This window comes from Acomys russatus, chromosome 15 (genome assembly GCF_903995435.1).
Source record: "Acomys russatus chromosome 15, mAcoRus1.1, whole genome shotgun sequence".
NCBI classification, from domain to species: Eukaryota; Metazoa; Chordata; class Mammalia; order Rodentia; family Muridae; genus Acomys; species Acomys russatus.
In genome coordinates, this window is record NC_067151.1 from 31751869 (window position 1) to 31766212 (window position 14344).

Consider the following 14344-nt stretch of genomic DNA (forward strand, 5'->3'; position numbering starts at 1 on the left):
TAGCTCAGTGGTTTTACTTAAGGGACAATGTTTATAAACTGTATAGTGGTAATTGGTAGTTTTATTCAAGATTGTGCAAGTTATAAATATTAAATAAAATTTTCCTAAGGCAAATCAGTCAAATTGATTATTTCATTGATGAGTGTAAAACTTGAGCATTATTTCTCAAGTTTAATTAATTTTTTAATGTAATGATACATTGGTAGATTTAAAATGAATTTATAATATATTGCTCTGACTAAAAGAAATACTTTAAGAATTAACCCAAGATGTCTTAAGACCCTCTTACCTAACACTTCTCTTTCTTGGTAACATTTTAGGTTCATTATTGGCTCAAAGACTGATGCGGAGAGGTAAACTGCATTTGTTTCTTTATTTTTGATCAGACTGGATATGAGTCTGCATTTTTGTAGGGTAGAGTGTTTTCTGAGTCACAGATGTTGATTTTATTTCACATTTAACTAGACAGTACATAATTTACTGTCTTGAATTAAATCACTTAATAATAAAATCTCTGAGATGTATTTTCTTGATATTTTAATGAATATTTAAAAAATTAAAGATTTTATTTAATATACACTTTATTTTAGTTAAGAAAACTTAGGTATCTGAGAAAGACGATTTTTAAGGTAGAAGTTTATAATCTAAGGGAAAGGAAATGAGAAATTGTGTTGTTTACTCATTGGTTTAATTGTATTATAATGAAGGATGACCTTATAATTTCTATATTAGAAATAAGATTTTAAAAATACACCTTTAGATAAATTTATCATGATTAGCAGAAAAGATTTGAACATTACTTTGTCATTGGAAAGATTAGAGTATGCCTCTTTTTGTTACGTTTATTTGGTGTGTGTGCGTGTGTTGTCACCCCAAAGTCCGGTGGCGTGTGGGAGTTGGCTCTCCTTCCACCATGTGGGTTGTTAGGCTTGAAGGCAAACACCTTTATTCATCTCCACAGCCCAGGATACCCTTTTTTTAGACAGGTTTTTCTTGTGAAGGTCAGTCTAGCCTTGGACTCTTGATCAATCTCTCTGCCTTTCTGCTATGGAACATTATGAGCCTAATGAGAATTCACTTTGAGGCCCTAATTGCTTGTGGTTGGCACTTAGAGGGCACTTGTAACATTTTGATTATTTTGTTAAATCTGATGGGACTTAGTGCTTTTGCATTATTTATTTCCTATATGATTTGTCTTTAAGACAATTTGATCAATTCTTTCCTATTTTTTTCCTGAAATTTCAGAGTAATTAATCAGTACCAGGAGTTGGTCCAGAATGAAGCCAAATGCCCAGTGAAGATGTCACACAGCTCTAGTGGTTCAGCCAATCTCAATCCAGGGGAGGAGACAGAAGTATGTTCACACTGTTGCTGCTTTATACATCGTTGTTTCTCAGGAAGTCTCAGAAATATGAAAGGCACAGCAGTTTTAGCTTTGCTTTTACTTTTAACTTTGTAAGCTTTTTTATTCACCTTTATGGTAGAAAGTTTCAAAAGTACTCAATGATAGGTACAAGTTGCTATTCCTGTTAAAGGTTGCTTGTGAAAGGTGCCAGGTTTTCCTTTACTTTCTGCCCTTCCCTGGGACCCACCTCACCTCATCACGTATGTCATAGTCTATGGGTATCATGGAAATTTTGTTCCTTTGTGAGAGCTCTGATGTTGAGAACTTTTCAGTTAGAAATTTCATGTAGGAATTGTAACGATACTAATTTTAATTTTAACAGCTGTGTTTATTGTCCCTCCTCAGCAGTCCGATACTGTGTCCATTCAGTCCTCAGTTTTGGGAAAAGGAGTAAAACATCGGCCCCCACCCATTAAGCTCCCCTCAAGCTCAGGAAACAGCTCCTCAGGTATTGGAGAAATCAACTTACTCATTTTTACCATGATAAGTCACAGAATTTTAAATTACAAATACAGGGAAAAGACTTTTATGTATTTGTATGCGTGTGTGCCCGTGTGCATACCTGGGGGGGTGGCTACCTCCTAGAGGTAGCTAGTTTGGGTGGGTGGTGGGACCTGAACTCTGGTCTTTATGATTGCTCAGCAAGTGCTCTTGTAACTGTCGAACTGTCTCTCCAGCCCAGGAAATAACTTGTGTTCTCCCAGGTAACTACTTTACAGCACAACAGGCCAGCAGCTTCTTGAAATCGCCAACTCCTCCTCCATCATCTAAGCCAAGTCTTTCTCGGAAATCATCTGTGGATCTCAGTCAAGTCAGCATGCTTTCTCCTGCCGCCCTGTCACCTGCCAGCTCATCACAGAGTGAGTCATGATTTAAACTCTTATTCAAATTTCCATACGTCTTTGCATTGATGTTTCTTGAGGCAGCTTTCATTCAATCTATGAACAGTGAAATTTGAATGTACTGTGTACCCAAAATGTGTGAATTGCATGAAACTCCAGGTAGAGTTCTTGGTTTTTGTTGGCTCTATGTACTTTGTGTTTACTGAAATTGTATTTGCCTCTTTATATCTATGTATGCACTTCGTGTATACCTTTCTTTTAGGGTTGTTGCCTATACATCTTCTTTAAAAATTGCCTGGCAATAAGATTGCAAACAGTGCACCTTAGGATCTTTTTTCTTACTATGTAAACTGTGGCTGATACTAAAAAGAAAATGTGAGAATGAATTATTATAGGTACTATCTTTGTATGCACTACGATACCAGCTGGTTCCAAGGTTACATGCAATAAACTGAAAAGTGGTGTTTGAGAACACATCTACACTGTCACATTTAAGCTGTCACTAAAATGTGATAAACTGAACATAAGAAAACAGCATTCTCTCTTCTGGTTACCCTTTTTAATAGCAAGTAGAGGCAATATAGGAATGCGAGTTTTAATTTGAGAGGATTTCTTCAAATGACTATCTGACTGTGTTAGGTACTAATTTGGGGGAGGGTTCCAGTTTTTTAGCTTTTTTTTTCTTGGTAGCTAGTGTGTGCTGTCAGTGTACTGCACAGTGCTAGGGTGGTCCTAGATATTAACGTCTGCATCCCGATAGCTCAAAAGGTGTCATTTTTCTGCCTTCTTGTTTTGCACAAAGAAAAATAAATAAATTTTCGAAAGTCTTGTTGACACTTGTCATGTTGTGGGTGTGGACTGTGGTGATGTGCTGCACACAGCTGCTGTGTTGAGTCAGGGTGGAGTGACGGCCTCTGGACATTCACATCTCTCTCCTTTCTTTCTGCAGGACATGAAAGCTAAAAAGGAAACACCTCGAGAGCTTTTGCTTTATTTTTTGGTTTCATTTTTGTTTTTATTTTTTTAAGTTGATAAAACTGTGCATACTTCATTCACAACAGATTTTCTATACATTCTACATTTACAGAAGTACACAGTTACTGTTAAAGATGCAGTATTATCTACAAAGTACTTGCTTTATTCTTTGTAAATGTTTTTGTCAGGGTAAACTTAATATGTTGAGACTTAACATGTATATCTTGGTGCCAAAATATAATGAGAGCCTTGTGTAGCTTACTAAATATTGTCAATTTACCTCAGACAGTTAAGCCAACGAAGCAGTATTTTTCTTTAAAGAAGTCTTGAATTAGTGAAATCACAAATAACAAAAATTAACTTAAGTTCATTTTCAACTTGGTAGGCAAAAGACAGCATGTAGGAGACTAACTTTTCAGTGGGTGTTGTGGTAGAGTGTAAGTTGTATTTCTACTGTTTCTGTGATAGCATCTGGAGTGGGGCTTTTAGGTGATATACTGCATCCTTAATTGTAATTGAGTGTAGCAACACTCATGGATTGTGTAAGGAGTTGACACTTGCAGTTAACTGCTTTTTAAAACTTGGAACAAATTTGTCAGTGCTAAGTAAGATTCCATTAACCTTATTTTAAAAGGACCGGCCATTTATAACAAACTAGCAATTTTTATTTTTCTCAATGAGCAGGATCTGGAACTCCTAAGCCATCTTCTCCTACACCAACCCCTTCATCGGCCCCACACCCTCCTGATGCTCAGAACTCAACTCCTAGTACCCCTTCAGCCACCCCATCTCCCCAAGATTCAGGCTTCACCCCTCAGCCCACTTTGTTAACTCAGTTTGCTCAGCAGCAAAGGGCTCTGAGCCAGGCAATGCCTGTGACAACCATTCCTCTTTCTACCATGGTAACATCTATAACAGCAGGAAGCACGGTCTCCCCGGTCATGGCAGACTCTGCTGGGCTTAACTCCATCAGTGTAGTGAGCTCTGTTGGGTAAGTTAACAATGTTAAAGACATTTTTATTTGTGAGATTGAGGCAAATTGCATGTTATACTGAAAGATGGTGTTTTGATATAGTCAGGAGTTGCTTTGGGTGGGTGATAGAATTTTAGTAACAAGTCTTAGCACCGATACAAAGATGTATTCATAGTTGCCCAGATTTTGTCATTTGCCTGTTACTGTCTTTGAATCAGTTGGGCAGGACTTTGCTTCTCTGTATTCTGAAGTATTTAGGGATGTGCTCGATACCTGAGCCAGCCTTGTGACACTTAAGCACTAAAGTGAAACCTGGCCTAGAAAGTGCTATTTAAAAAAATTATTACACTTATTTGGGGATGTATGTGCCAAGTGCACATGTAGAGGTGAGAGGGTAACTTGCATGTTTTGGTTTTTTTCCTTCCACCATCTACATTTTCAGGCTCAGTGGCAAGTGCCTGCTGAGCCATCTCACCTGCGCTAGAGGAATTAATTTTTAAAACAGAAATGATAGAACTTGTCTTACAGTTTTTTACCCTGAAGAATTATGAGGCTGGTGTTTGCTTTCACAGTGTGTAATGCTCTGTCCCTTATCCTGCAGTGGAGCCCAGGCTCTGAAGAGTGGCTCAAACTCCATACTGGGCTGTGACACTGGTGCTATAACTCCTGCAGGGAAAAACCTGTGCAGCGGCCTTCTCCCATCAGGAGGTCTCTTAACAAGTGCACTGCCCAGTGCCATGCAGGCAACTCCTCAAGCAGGTTAGAATAAAGTACACGTGCAAGTCTTTTATTTATCCAGTTGTTCTGTTTTGTTTTGATGTATTTTTAAAGACAGGATCTCATGTAGCTGGTGTCACCTTTGTGCTGAAGGTGACCCTCAGCTGCTCCTCCTGTTTCCACCTTGCAGAGCTGGGATGGCTGCTGTCTTCCGCCATACCCAGCCATACAAAGCATTATTTTAAGCACATTGCTAAAAGCACTAAATGTATTTTCCACAAAGTTTTATGTCTTAGATACTTGAAAATGCCTTGTTTTAGTTCTAATATCAAATAACTACCTAGCAAACAGCTACTGTTAAATCTGTAACTCTGTGCATGTTATGTCCTTCTGCTTTGGAAAAGTAAATAGTGAAAAGCTTTCTTAGTTGTGGAAAAAAACCCAGAAGTATAATATAAAAATATTGTTATTTTCCAATTCTAGTTGTGCTTATTTTAATAAGAAGGAGCCGTGGAAATTAAAGTCACAAATTGAATTTTAGATGCTTAGAGTTACATGTAAGAAACTTCCAGGGAGCCAGGTTTACATGGCTTCAGTGCTGTTCTTAGAGAAGCCACTTAATTCTGCCCCAGTCTCAATCTCATCGGCATGGCTTTACCTGGTGCTTAGAGGAAAGAGGCAGTCTCCTAGTGCCTTTGATAAGCTGGGAAGCCACATGCAGAAGACATGCTCCTTTGTAAGCTCTGCCACAGTGAGATACTAAGTGGATGCCAGGACCTGGTACACATTTCCACAGCAGTGACTATCTCAGAAGTCTCCCCCAGGGTGAATGGGACGCACCTGAGACTTTCTCAGTTTCTCGTACAAGCCTTTGATGACATCACATACAAATTCTCTACATCTTTTTCTGAAATAACATTTGATAGAGGACTACATATGTATTTTGGTTATGAAATCTTACCACTTCTCCCATCTTGGGATTATAGGCACAAACAACTGTACCTGGACTAGATAATTTTTAAAATCTGTATTCAGATTGATATGAACAATGAACAAAATCTGCACTTTTTTTTTAGGAAGCTGGGTAGGGGGTTTTGAGACAAGGTCTCACTTTTAGTTCTCGCTGTCTTAGAACTCACTATGTAGATCAGGCTGGACTTGAGCTCCTCTGCCTTCTGAGTGCTGGGATGAAAGGCATACACCAGCATGCTGGTTAATTTGCATATACTTTTAGACCAAGGTCAACGAACCGTAGCTACACAGCCTGCCAATAATGATTTTTGTATCTGTATGTGTGAGTACATGTTGGCTTAAGTCTGGAGTCAGGTCAGCCTGGAAGCATCTCTTCTGTCCTTCACCATATGGGCTCTGGGGTTGGACTTAGGTCACCAGGACTTGGTGGCAAGTGCTGTTACCTGCTGAGCCATCTTGCTAGTATTTTATTTTGCTTTTATTTAAATTCAGAATTAATAAGCCATTATATCCTAACTTTAGTTCTTATCTTTACAGTGGTTTTTTTTTTTTTTTAACATTTTGGTGATTGGTACTTTGTATACAAAATTTAGTATTTAATATATGTAACTAAGGAATGTGAACAAATGGCAGTTAAAATGTGCTTACACAATGGTGGTAGTTTTGTTATCTTCATGGTGTATACATAATTCTAGATGACTTTCTTCAACAGTAAGAGAAATGAAGAAAAATGCAGAAGTAAAATGCCAATATTGACAAATAATAAAATGGTTCTTTTTGTTGTTAAAGTGTTTGAAAATTATGTGTAAATTAGTCATTTGGAGAAAGGACAATAATGTATTTTCACGTGTTGAAGTATAAATTTTCATCTGTAGTACTATCAGTTCCATTATAACCATGAGTTTTATTTTATAGGTGTCCCATTTGGTTTAAAAAGTACTTCAAGTCTCAGGCCTTTAAATCTTCTCCAGGTAAACATGAAACAGTGCTTTTTTACTTAAATTTTTATATTTGTATGTCAGTATCTGAAATTTTGAAGTTTATCCAGAATTTTCTAAGGATATGTATAGTGCTGCCTTTGTGTAGTTAAGTATAAAAATGAATGAATGAGTAAGATAAATGGATATTCTGTAGATGTGCTTTCATTGGCTTTGCTTCCTTCCCAGTCAAGAGCTTGCTGCCCCAATGGGGAGTTTCTGAAAAGGCACATGCCTACAACAATGGCAGTTGGAATACTTGCAGACATATGTGTGCTATAGGCTCACCATGGGGTTTGTTCTTGGAGGTTTCAAAGCTTGGGATGCATTATTTTCCCCAAGGAAGATTATGCTTTCTACTCATTTTGTAACTGTTTGTTAGGCCTAATGTGTACCTAATGATGAGGCCTTAACTTTTTTACATTACTATGTCACCGTACCCATAAAGTGATAGAAAATTGAGTATTAGAGCACCTGTTTTGTATGGGCAAGGCCTTGGGTTGAAAACCTAGCAATGCATGAGAGAGAAGAGAGCTAAGGAATAGAACACTCAGGGTCGCATGTTAGCCCCTTTACTTGCTGGTCTATCCTTCTGCTCCTAATTACTTACCCTATTCCATCTCTTGTTCCACTTGCCATTTTTTATGTGAAATTCCTTTTAGTTATTAAAATAATGGGTCTCAATACAGTGTTTTAACCCGTGTCCTTTTCCTTACTCACCATCGTCCTAACCTGCTTCTTCAATACTGGTTCACTTTCTTCCTCCACGTAGTGCCCTCTTTACTTTATGAGTGTGTGCTCGCCTGTTTAAAATTTGGACTCTACATGCTATTAGATGTTGCTATTTCTTTTGAATTTTTCTGCCATTACCCTCAACTTGGTTTACCCTCTTCCCCAAAGTCCTTTAAGAATCAGATATTAAGCTAGTAGTTTGGAAACTGGATAGTTGTCTACAGAGATCATAAAGGTAGACCTGAAGATAAAGACCTGATGATAATGCAGTGCTGTGGATTATTGGAGAATAGCAATGCCCAAGAGATCAGCTAACCTCATATGCAGTCATAACTGACTGGGAAGTCTGCTACAAACTCAAACTCTGTACATGGTTGAAATATGCCGTCAATATATGCAGACCAGTTGCAGAGCCACACACTGGTAATGTGGGCGCAACTAGAGAGCACGTTGCTTTAATTAGAATTACGTTCTTTCATAATGTGTTAACTTGTACCTTAAGTATTTTATGACAGAGACAAAAAGGAATGAGGACACAGCCACCTTGTCTATTAGTGAAGAAGGAATACTGCTGCACCCACACTATGTCAGATTTAGTGGATTTAGTTTTCTTAGCGAAAGGATTGCCATTTTTAAGTTGAATTTGGATTCAGGATAAGAGCAGCTTACAGTCTCCACAGTAAAGGCACTTTATCAGCCTTAGAATTCCTTGCCCTGTTGTATTAAAATGGTAATTTTTAGGGATATTGGCAAGACTAGAACAAATTTGGGGCATGGGTTGTCTTACATTTCTGAATCATAACTTTGATTTTTGAGGTAGCGACAGCTTGTAAAGCTCAGCTTGGCTTTGAACCTTCCCTTCTGCCTCAGCCCGCCCAGTACTAGGAGTATAGGCACTCAGGGTGTCCCTGTGCTCAGTCAGTCAGCGCATAATGCGTGCAGTGGTCTTTTGTGCTGATCCATAAGAAATGATAAATGTTTAATAAACAGTAACCTTGGATAGCTAACTATTAACTTGAAGGTGGAAGATTTATATTTGAAAACATTAATATTTGGGAGGGCTATAAAAGCAGTAGGACTTAAAAAGTTTCTGGGTATACTCTGATTAAGGGCAGGCAATTCATGAAGTGTGTGTGGAGGGGCTGGAGCTGACCCAGCAGCTGCTGAGTTCCACCTCGGCTCCTTCTCTTGCTCTGTCTCCATGTTTTCTCAGAGCCTAGAAGAGTGCCTGACTCTTAGTAAATTATCCATGAATATTTATTTGTAAGGACATTTAAATACTTCACAGAAAACAATGAAAAGGTAGCTAATTCTTATTTAAATTCTAAATAGCTTCCCGGTGGCTCACTCATTTTTAACACTCAGCAGCAACAGCAGCAGCCACAGCTTTCTCACTTCGTACAACCTCAGCAGCCTACCACTTCAAGTCCCCAACAGCCAGAGGAGCAGGTATGGGATAGTGTGTGTGTGTGTGTGTGTGTGTGTGTGTGTGTGTGTGTGTGTGTGTGTGTGTGTGTGTGTGTGTGTGTGTGTGTGTGTGTGTTTTTACTGTAGAATTTGAGGACATGTTTTTTATATTTCCATGGTTTGATTTTGTTGGAAGAAATAGTCCCTGTGTTGTTCTCTGTCAAAAAGAGCAGGTGATGCTACCTCACAATGTCTTTTCTGACGAGACTCTTGTTTGTAGAAATGTATCACTTTTGTTGGGAAGTATTGGGCAGTGGGAACACAGATTAAAAACAGACACTGCACACTGTAGTTAAATAAGAACAGCAGTAAATTGAAGTCTGAAGAGAAAGGGGAAAGTGTGCCAGGACTTTGGCTAGTCTGTAGAATCACTTGTGAAACTAAACATAGTTATTCCTGGATTCCACCTTGAGTGCCTCAGCTGATGCTGAGAATACCCCATCCCCCTGTTGCCCAGCACTCACTCCTTTAGGTCTCTGGATGAAACACATCCTCTGGTAGGTTTCTCGGAGAGGACACACTGAAAACTTTTCTGTATTCGTAGCACATTAAGGGTTTGCTTCACTGATGTCTAATTTTCGGGTTTTTTTTACTTCTTAAAAACAAATTTTATTTTCTTTGTGTGCGTGTGCGTGGGCAATGGTGCCCCTGAGGTTAGAGGACTGGTGAGAACAGGGTCTGTGCTTCTCCTGCTCTTGAGCTCTGAGATCCGCCTTGGAGACAGTGTCTTCACTGGGTTTACTTTTGGAGCTTTCTGTTAATATTGCTTTTTCTTACTCTGTATTACAGCTAGCTAGGAACTCAGCAGCCATTCTGCTGGGGTAATAATAGCATAGAGCTAATTCACACTATTTCACAAAGAATTTTTCATCTTGCAAAACTGAAACTTTTTTTTTTTTTCTGGTCTTTTTGAGACAGGTCACTCTGCAGACCAGGCTGGCCTCGAACTCCCAGAGATCCACTTGCATCTGCTTCCTAAGTGCTGGGATTAAAGGCGTGTGCCACCGCTGCCCAGCTAAATTGAAACTTTATAAACAGCTAATAACTTCCTCAGCCCAAACATTGGCAGCCACCATTGTGCTGTGTTCCTGATCTTAACCATCCTGAGTGCCTCCTGCAGGGAGGTGGGATCATAGTCCACGTGGCCTTCCGTGTTTCTTACTGTCACACCAGACAGATCATTCCTTTGATATGTGACCAGAACACAGTGGGTGTTACAGAAATTCTTACTTTCCTGAGGCAGTACACTGTTTTCCACTGTACTGCTTTCTTGTTTTACATTCCCACCAGCAGTGTGGGTCACTGTCCAAATCCTCACTGATGGCTTGCTAACTTCTGCTCTTGGGGCTTGGTTTGTTTGTTTTGTTGTTTTAGGTTTTGTTGTTTGTATTGCTCAGTTTCTTGTAATACAGATCAAACTCAGGGCCTCTTACAGGCTAGGCTGTGCAATCTAACGCTGCACTTCCTGCTTGAGCCACTTTTGTTTTGCGTAGCAGCAATCCATGTGAGTATGAGGTGAGAGTCTCCCTGTCTGGTGATGTGGGACAGCTTTTCTGAATTTCTTTGTTTCTATATCTCTGAAGAACAGTCTATCCAGATCCTTGGCCTATTTTTTGATGAGATTGTTTATTTCACTGTTGAGTTGAAGACATTGTATATACATTTTTCATAAAAAAAAAAAAAAAAAATACATCTGAGAAATCCCCAGTAACTCCTACTGAGTTGGGTTGCCTTCTGGCTCTAGTCATGGCCTGTGTGGTCCTGATACTGTGCTGTCCATGTTTACTTTCTCTGCTGTACTTTTGGCTTCATGTTGAAGGGATGTTTGGCAAGTGAAAGTGACACAAAGCCTTTCTCCTATATGCTTCCCTTCAGAGTTCTGTGGTTTTGTCTTTCTTACAGTTTATTAAGATGCTCTCTCTCTCTTTGACTATATATGATTTGAGAGGCCTGACAGGAATCTGTCTTATTAAGATGTTATTTTTAAGAGTATGGGTGTTTTGCTTGCATGTATGTCTATGGTACATGTGGAGGCCAGAAGAGGATGTTGGATCCCCTGGAACTGGATGACAAACAGTTGGGAGTCTCCATGTGGGTGCTGGGAATCAAACACTGGTCCTATGGAAGAGCAGCCAGTGCTCTTAACCACTGAACCATCTCACCAACCTGAATTGTTTTAACTTTTATAATTGTATGTTTTTAGTTCCTTTGCCTAAGGCCCTGAAGTTTTAACACCTATTTTTATAGTGTGTGTATGCCTGTGTGTGTGTAGTGTGTTTTGCAAAAGATCCTTACTCTGTAGCCTAGGGTAGCTTTGTACTGCATTAGCTCCAAGCACTGGGATTGTAGTATGAGCCAGAGGCACAATAATTTCTAGATTATTAAATTGAGTAATCCCAATTCATTTTTTTGCATTTTTAGTTTGTTTTACAGTAGCACTGTTCAGGAAGTGATATGAGGTTTTTTTATTTTAACATTTTTTGTGTATTGTTCATTCCAAGGACTGTGTTCCATATTCAATACTACTAAGTGTGTTTAGTTTATATGCATATGAATTGTTTGTTAATGCTGTTTATTCTTTCTCATACATGAAAGAAAAGTTGTTTTTTCATGGGATCATAAAAAGTTTTGCCCTTTTTGCACAAGTCACTTGCTATTTATTTTTCTTTTTACTCAGGGTTCTGAACAAGGTTTAACTGCTCAAGAGCAGGCCTTAACTGCTCAGCAGGCTGCTGTTATTAACCTTACTGGAGTAGGCGGCTTTACCCAGTCGCAGGCAGCCAGTAAGTATCACCTTGACTTCCTATTGGGATCTCATTGAGTAAATTGTTTCCCTTTCCTCTTTGCAAGCAGTAATCAGAAAAAACTGAAGTAATCTGTGAACTGTTAGATTAACCAACTGGCCAAGAACTTTTTCTTTAAGACTTACTTTGACAGTTGATTACAAAAACTCTTAACTCACATACATGTATGTTCTCTTTACAATGGTTAACTGGCAAACTTCTACATATTTTTCTGAGTTTCTAGAAAACTGTCAAACCAGTTTTCAGTGCTTGTACTGCATGTAGATAATTCTGTTTTCTTAATTACCCAAGACCACGTTTTCCTAGATCGCATACATTTTCTGTTTGTAGTTGCATGACTTAAATCTTCTAATTAGCAAAACTTCTGTGAGCTACTTGTTTATGAAAATGATTCTTGGGCTGGAGAGATGGCTCAGTGGTTAAGAGTGCCACCTGCTCTTCCAAAGGTCTTGAGTTCAATTCCCACAACCACATGGTGGTTTACAACCATCTGTAATGTGATCTGATGCCCTCTTCTGGCCTACAGGTGTAAATGCAGGCAGAGCACTGTATACATAATAAATAAATCTTTAAAAAAAAGAAAAAAAGAAAGAAAATGACTCTTAACTTGAATGTTCCCATTTCCAGTAAGAAATAGTAAACCAAAAATAGTATTGTATTGAAATCTGACTTCATATTTGAATAAGCCCTGATAGACTTTTAAAAATTTCAACAAAGCTATAATGGAATTTGAAATTTAGTCAGTGAATTGTTCCTATGTGCTGACTTTGCCTTTAGATTTTTGTAGGTTTGTTTCCAAATTTATATGTCCCTTAGTAGGAGTTATCAACATCTGTTTTAAAAGTATTCCTTACATAGAGTTGTAATTTTAAGCTAGTAAACTTCAAAATGCAGACTTGCAAGTAATGTACCTTTGCCATGCAAGTTACGATTTTTCTAAATAGCAATAGTATAATTTGTGAAAATAATTGTAGAGAGATCATGAGAATTTGTGTGGTTTCAGACAGACTGCAGTCACTGAGGCCAGGTCTTCATCCTTCCACCTACATCTGAGGATGTGGACTGACTGGGATGGCCACAGCAGCTACTTCTGGACCAAGTCCAGTATCAACTTCTATGGGAATGAAGGAAGACACCGTGGAGGAAGGCAGGGTATAGCTGAGGTGCTAGAGTGCTTCAGCATGGGATACAAGGAAGAAAGAACATCACAACTTCATGGTTAACTTTTTCTACAGACTGAGTTTGAGACCAGCCTGGGATAAGACTGTGTTAACAACAACAACAAAAAAGAGGGAATTCGTTACTTAAGCCTGTGAACTCCCTTCTCTTTGTATGTCTAGCGTGTTCTAGAATCAATGATTCCCTTAACTAGGAGGAAACTAAATGTATTCAGAAATATTTGTGATTTGATACTGAAGGTTAATTAGAATGCTTTTATTTTTTTTCATTTTCTATGTTGTCCTTTTCTAGCTCTGCTCATCTTCACACTTTTTGACTGGCCTGCTTTCCCTTTCTCCCTCTGTAGTGTTGTCTCAGCCTGGCTCTGCCGAGAACAGACCTGAGCAAAGCCTTCCTCAGCAGAGACTCCAGCTCTCCTCTGCCTTGCAGCAGCAGCAGCAGCAGCAGCTACAAGTAATCTAGCAGCTTCACTCTGGTTAATTAAGCCCTGAGCTCCAAAAGTACTGTATACTCCTTTCTGTAGGGCTACTTTCTGTCTGTTAAAGCTGAAGCAATTGGTCAGTAGCTGAGTCAGGTTTATTGAGAAGTCTGACATTTTATAAGCCAGTAGGTTTGGAGCACTGAGTATATATTTTATAACAATCCATACTTTAAATCTATAAGTCTTGGTGGCACATTCTACACATCTCTCTAATGTGCCTTGTATTTTGAAATTTTTAAGTGCCCACCGTTAACTTTATACTTCTGCACTGTGGAAGTACCATTTAGTGTCATACATGTTTAGACAAATGTTCCAATCATTTTGCTATGAATTTATAAATTATCATTGTATAACAAGATGAAAACAGAAGTTGCTGCATTACTACTGCAGTACGGACTGCCAGGGCTAAGTAACAGACAATTATGCCTTCAAGCCCTCAGCAGGCTCCTACACTGTCCTGGTTTGGGGCAGTTGCCTGTTACCCTGTGTTTTCTCCTTCTCGGACTTGTTTTCATCACTCTTGGGGAAGCACCTTGCCACCTTTGTGTTTACTATAATGATCTCTTTTTTTCCCCTCCCTTTTGCAGCAGTTGCGATTCTTGCAGCATCAAATGGCTATGGCAGCAGCAGCCGCACAAACAGCCCAGCTACATCGTCACCGCCATGCAGGCGGCCAGTCAAAGAGTAAAATGAAGAGAGGCATGCCAACCACTCCAAAATTCTGAGCTATTTTTTTTCTTTTTTACAAACACAAGACCATTGAATGAAAAGAATTGTATTTTTACTCATTTTTCCTCCTGTCAGTATTTTGCACTGATAG

General features: G+C 38.9%; 1 protein-coding gene across 8 annotated transcripts in view; it reads left to right on the forward strand.

Annotated features, from left to right (window-relative positions):
* Positions 1-14315, forward strand: part of Supt20h (SPT20 homolog, SAGA complex component) — a 33600-nt gene extending 19285 nt beyond the window's left edge. For 3 of the 8 annotated variants that reach the window (XM_051157143.1, XM_051157145.1, XM_051157144.1), the window contains exons 16-26: positions 321-353; positions 1246-1354; positions 1751-1853; positions 2110-2265; positions 4144-4213; positions 4797-4954; positions 6800-6855; positions 8926-9042; positions 11738-11843; positions 13390-13496; positions 14112-14315. In XM_051157143.1, the coding sequence (XP_051013100.1) occupies positions 321-353; positions 1246-1354; positions 1751-1853; positions 2110-2265; positions 4144-4213; positions 4797-4954; positions 6800-6855; positions 8926-9042; positions 11738-11843; positions 13390-13496; positions 14112-14249 (1153 nt within the window). In that variant the 3' untranslated portion in view covers positions 14250-14315. Of the gene's footprint in view, positions 1-320; positions 354-1245; positions 1355-1750; positions 1854-2109; positions 2266-3196; positions 4214-4796; positions 4955-6799; positions 6856-8925; positions 9043-11737; positions 11844-13389; positions 13497-14111 lie in introns of those variants that run through there. The other 5 variants (XM_051157146.1, XM_051157148.1, XM_051157151.1 and 2 more) reach the window with 4 other exon arrangements.
* The last annotated feature ends 29 nt before the right edge of the window (positions 14316-14344 follow it).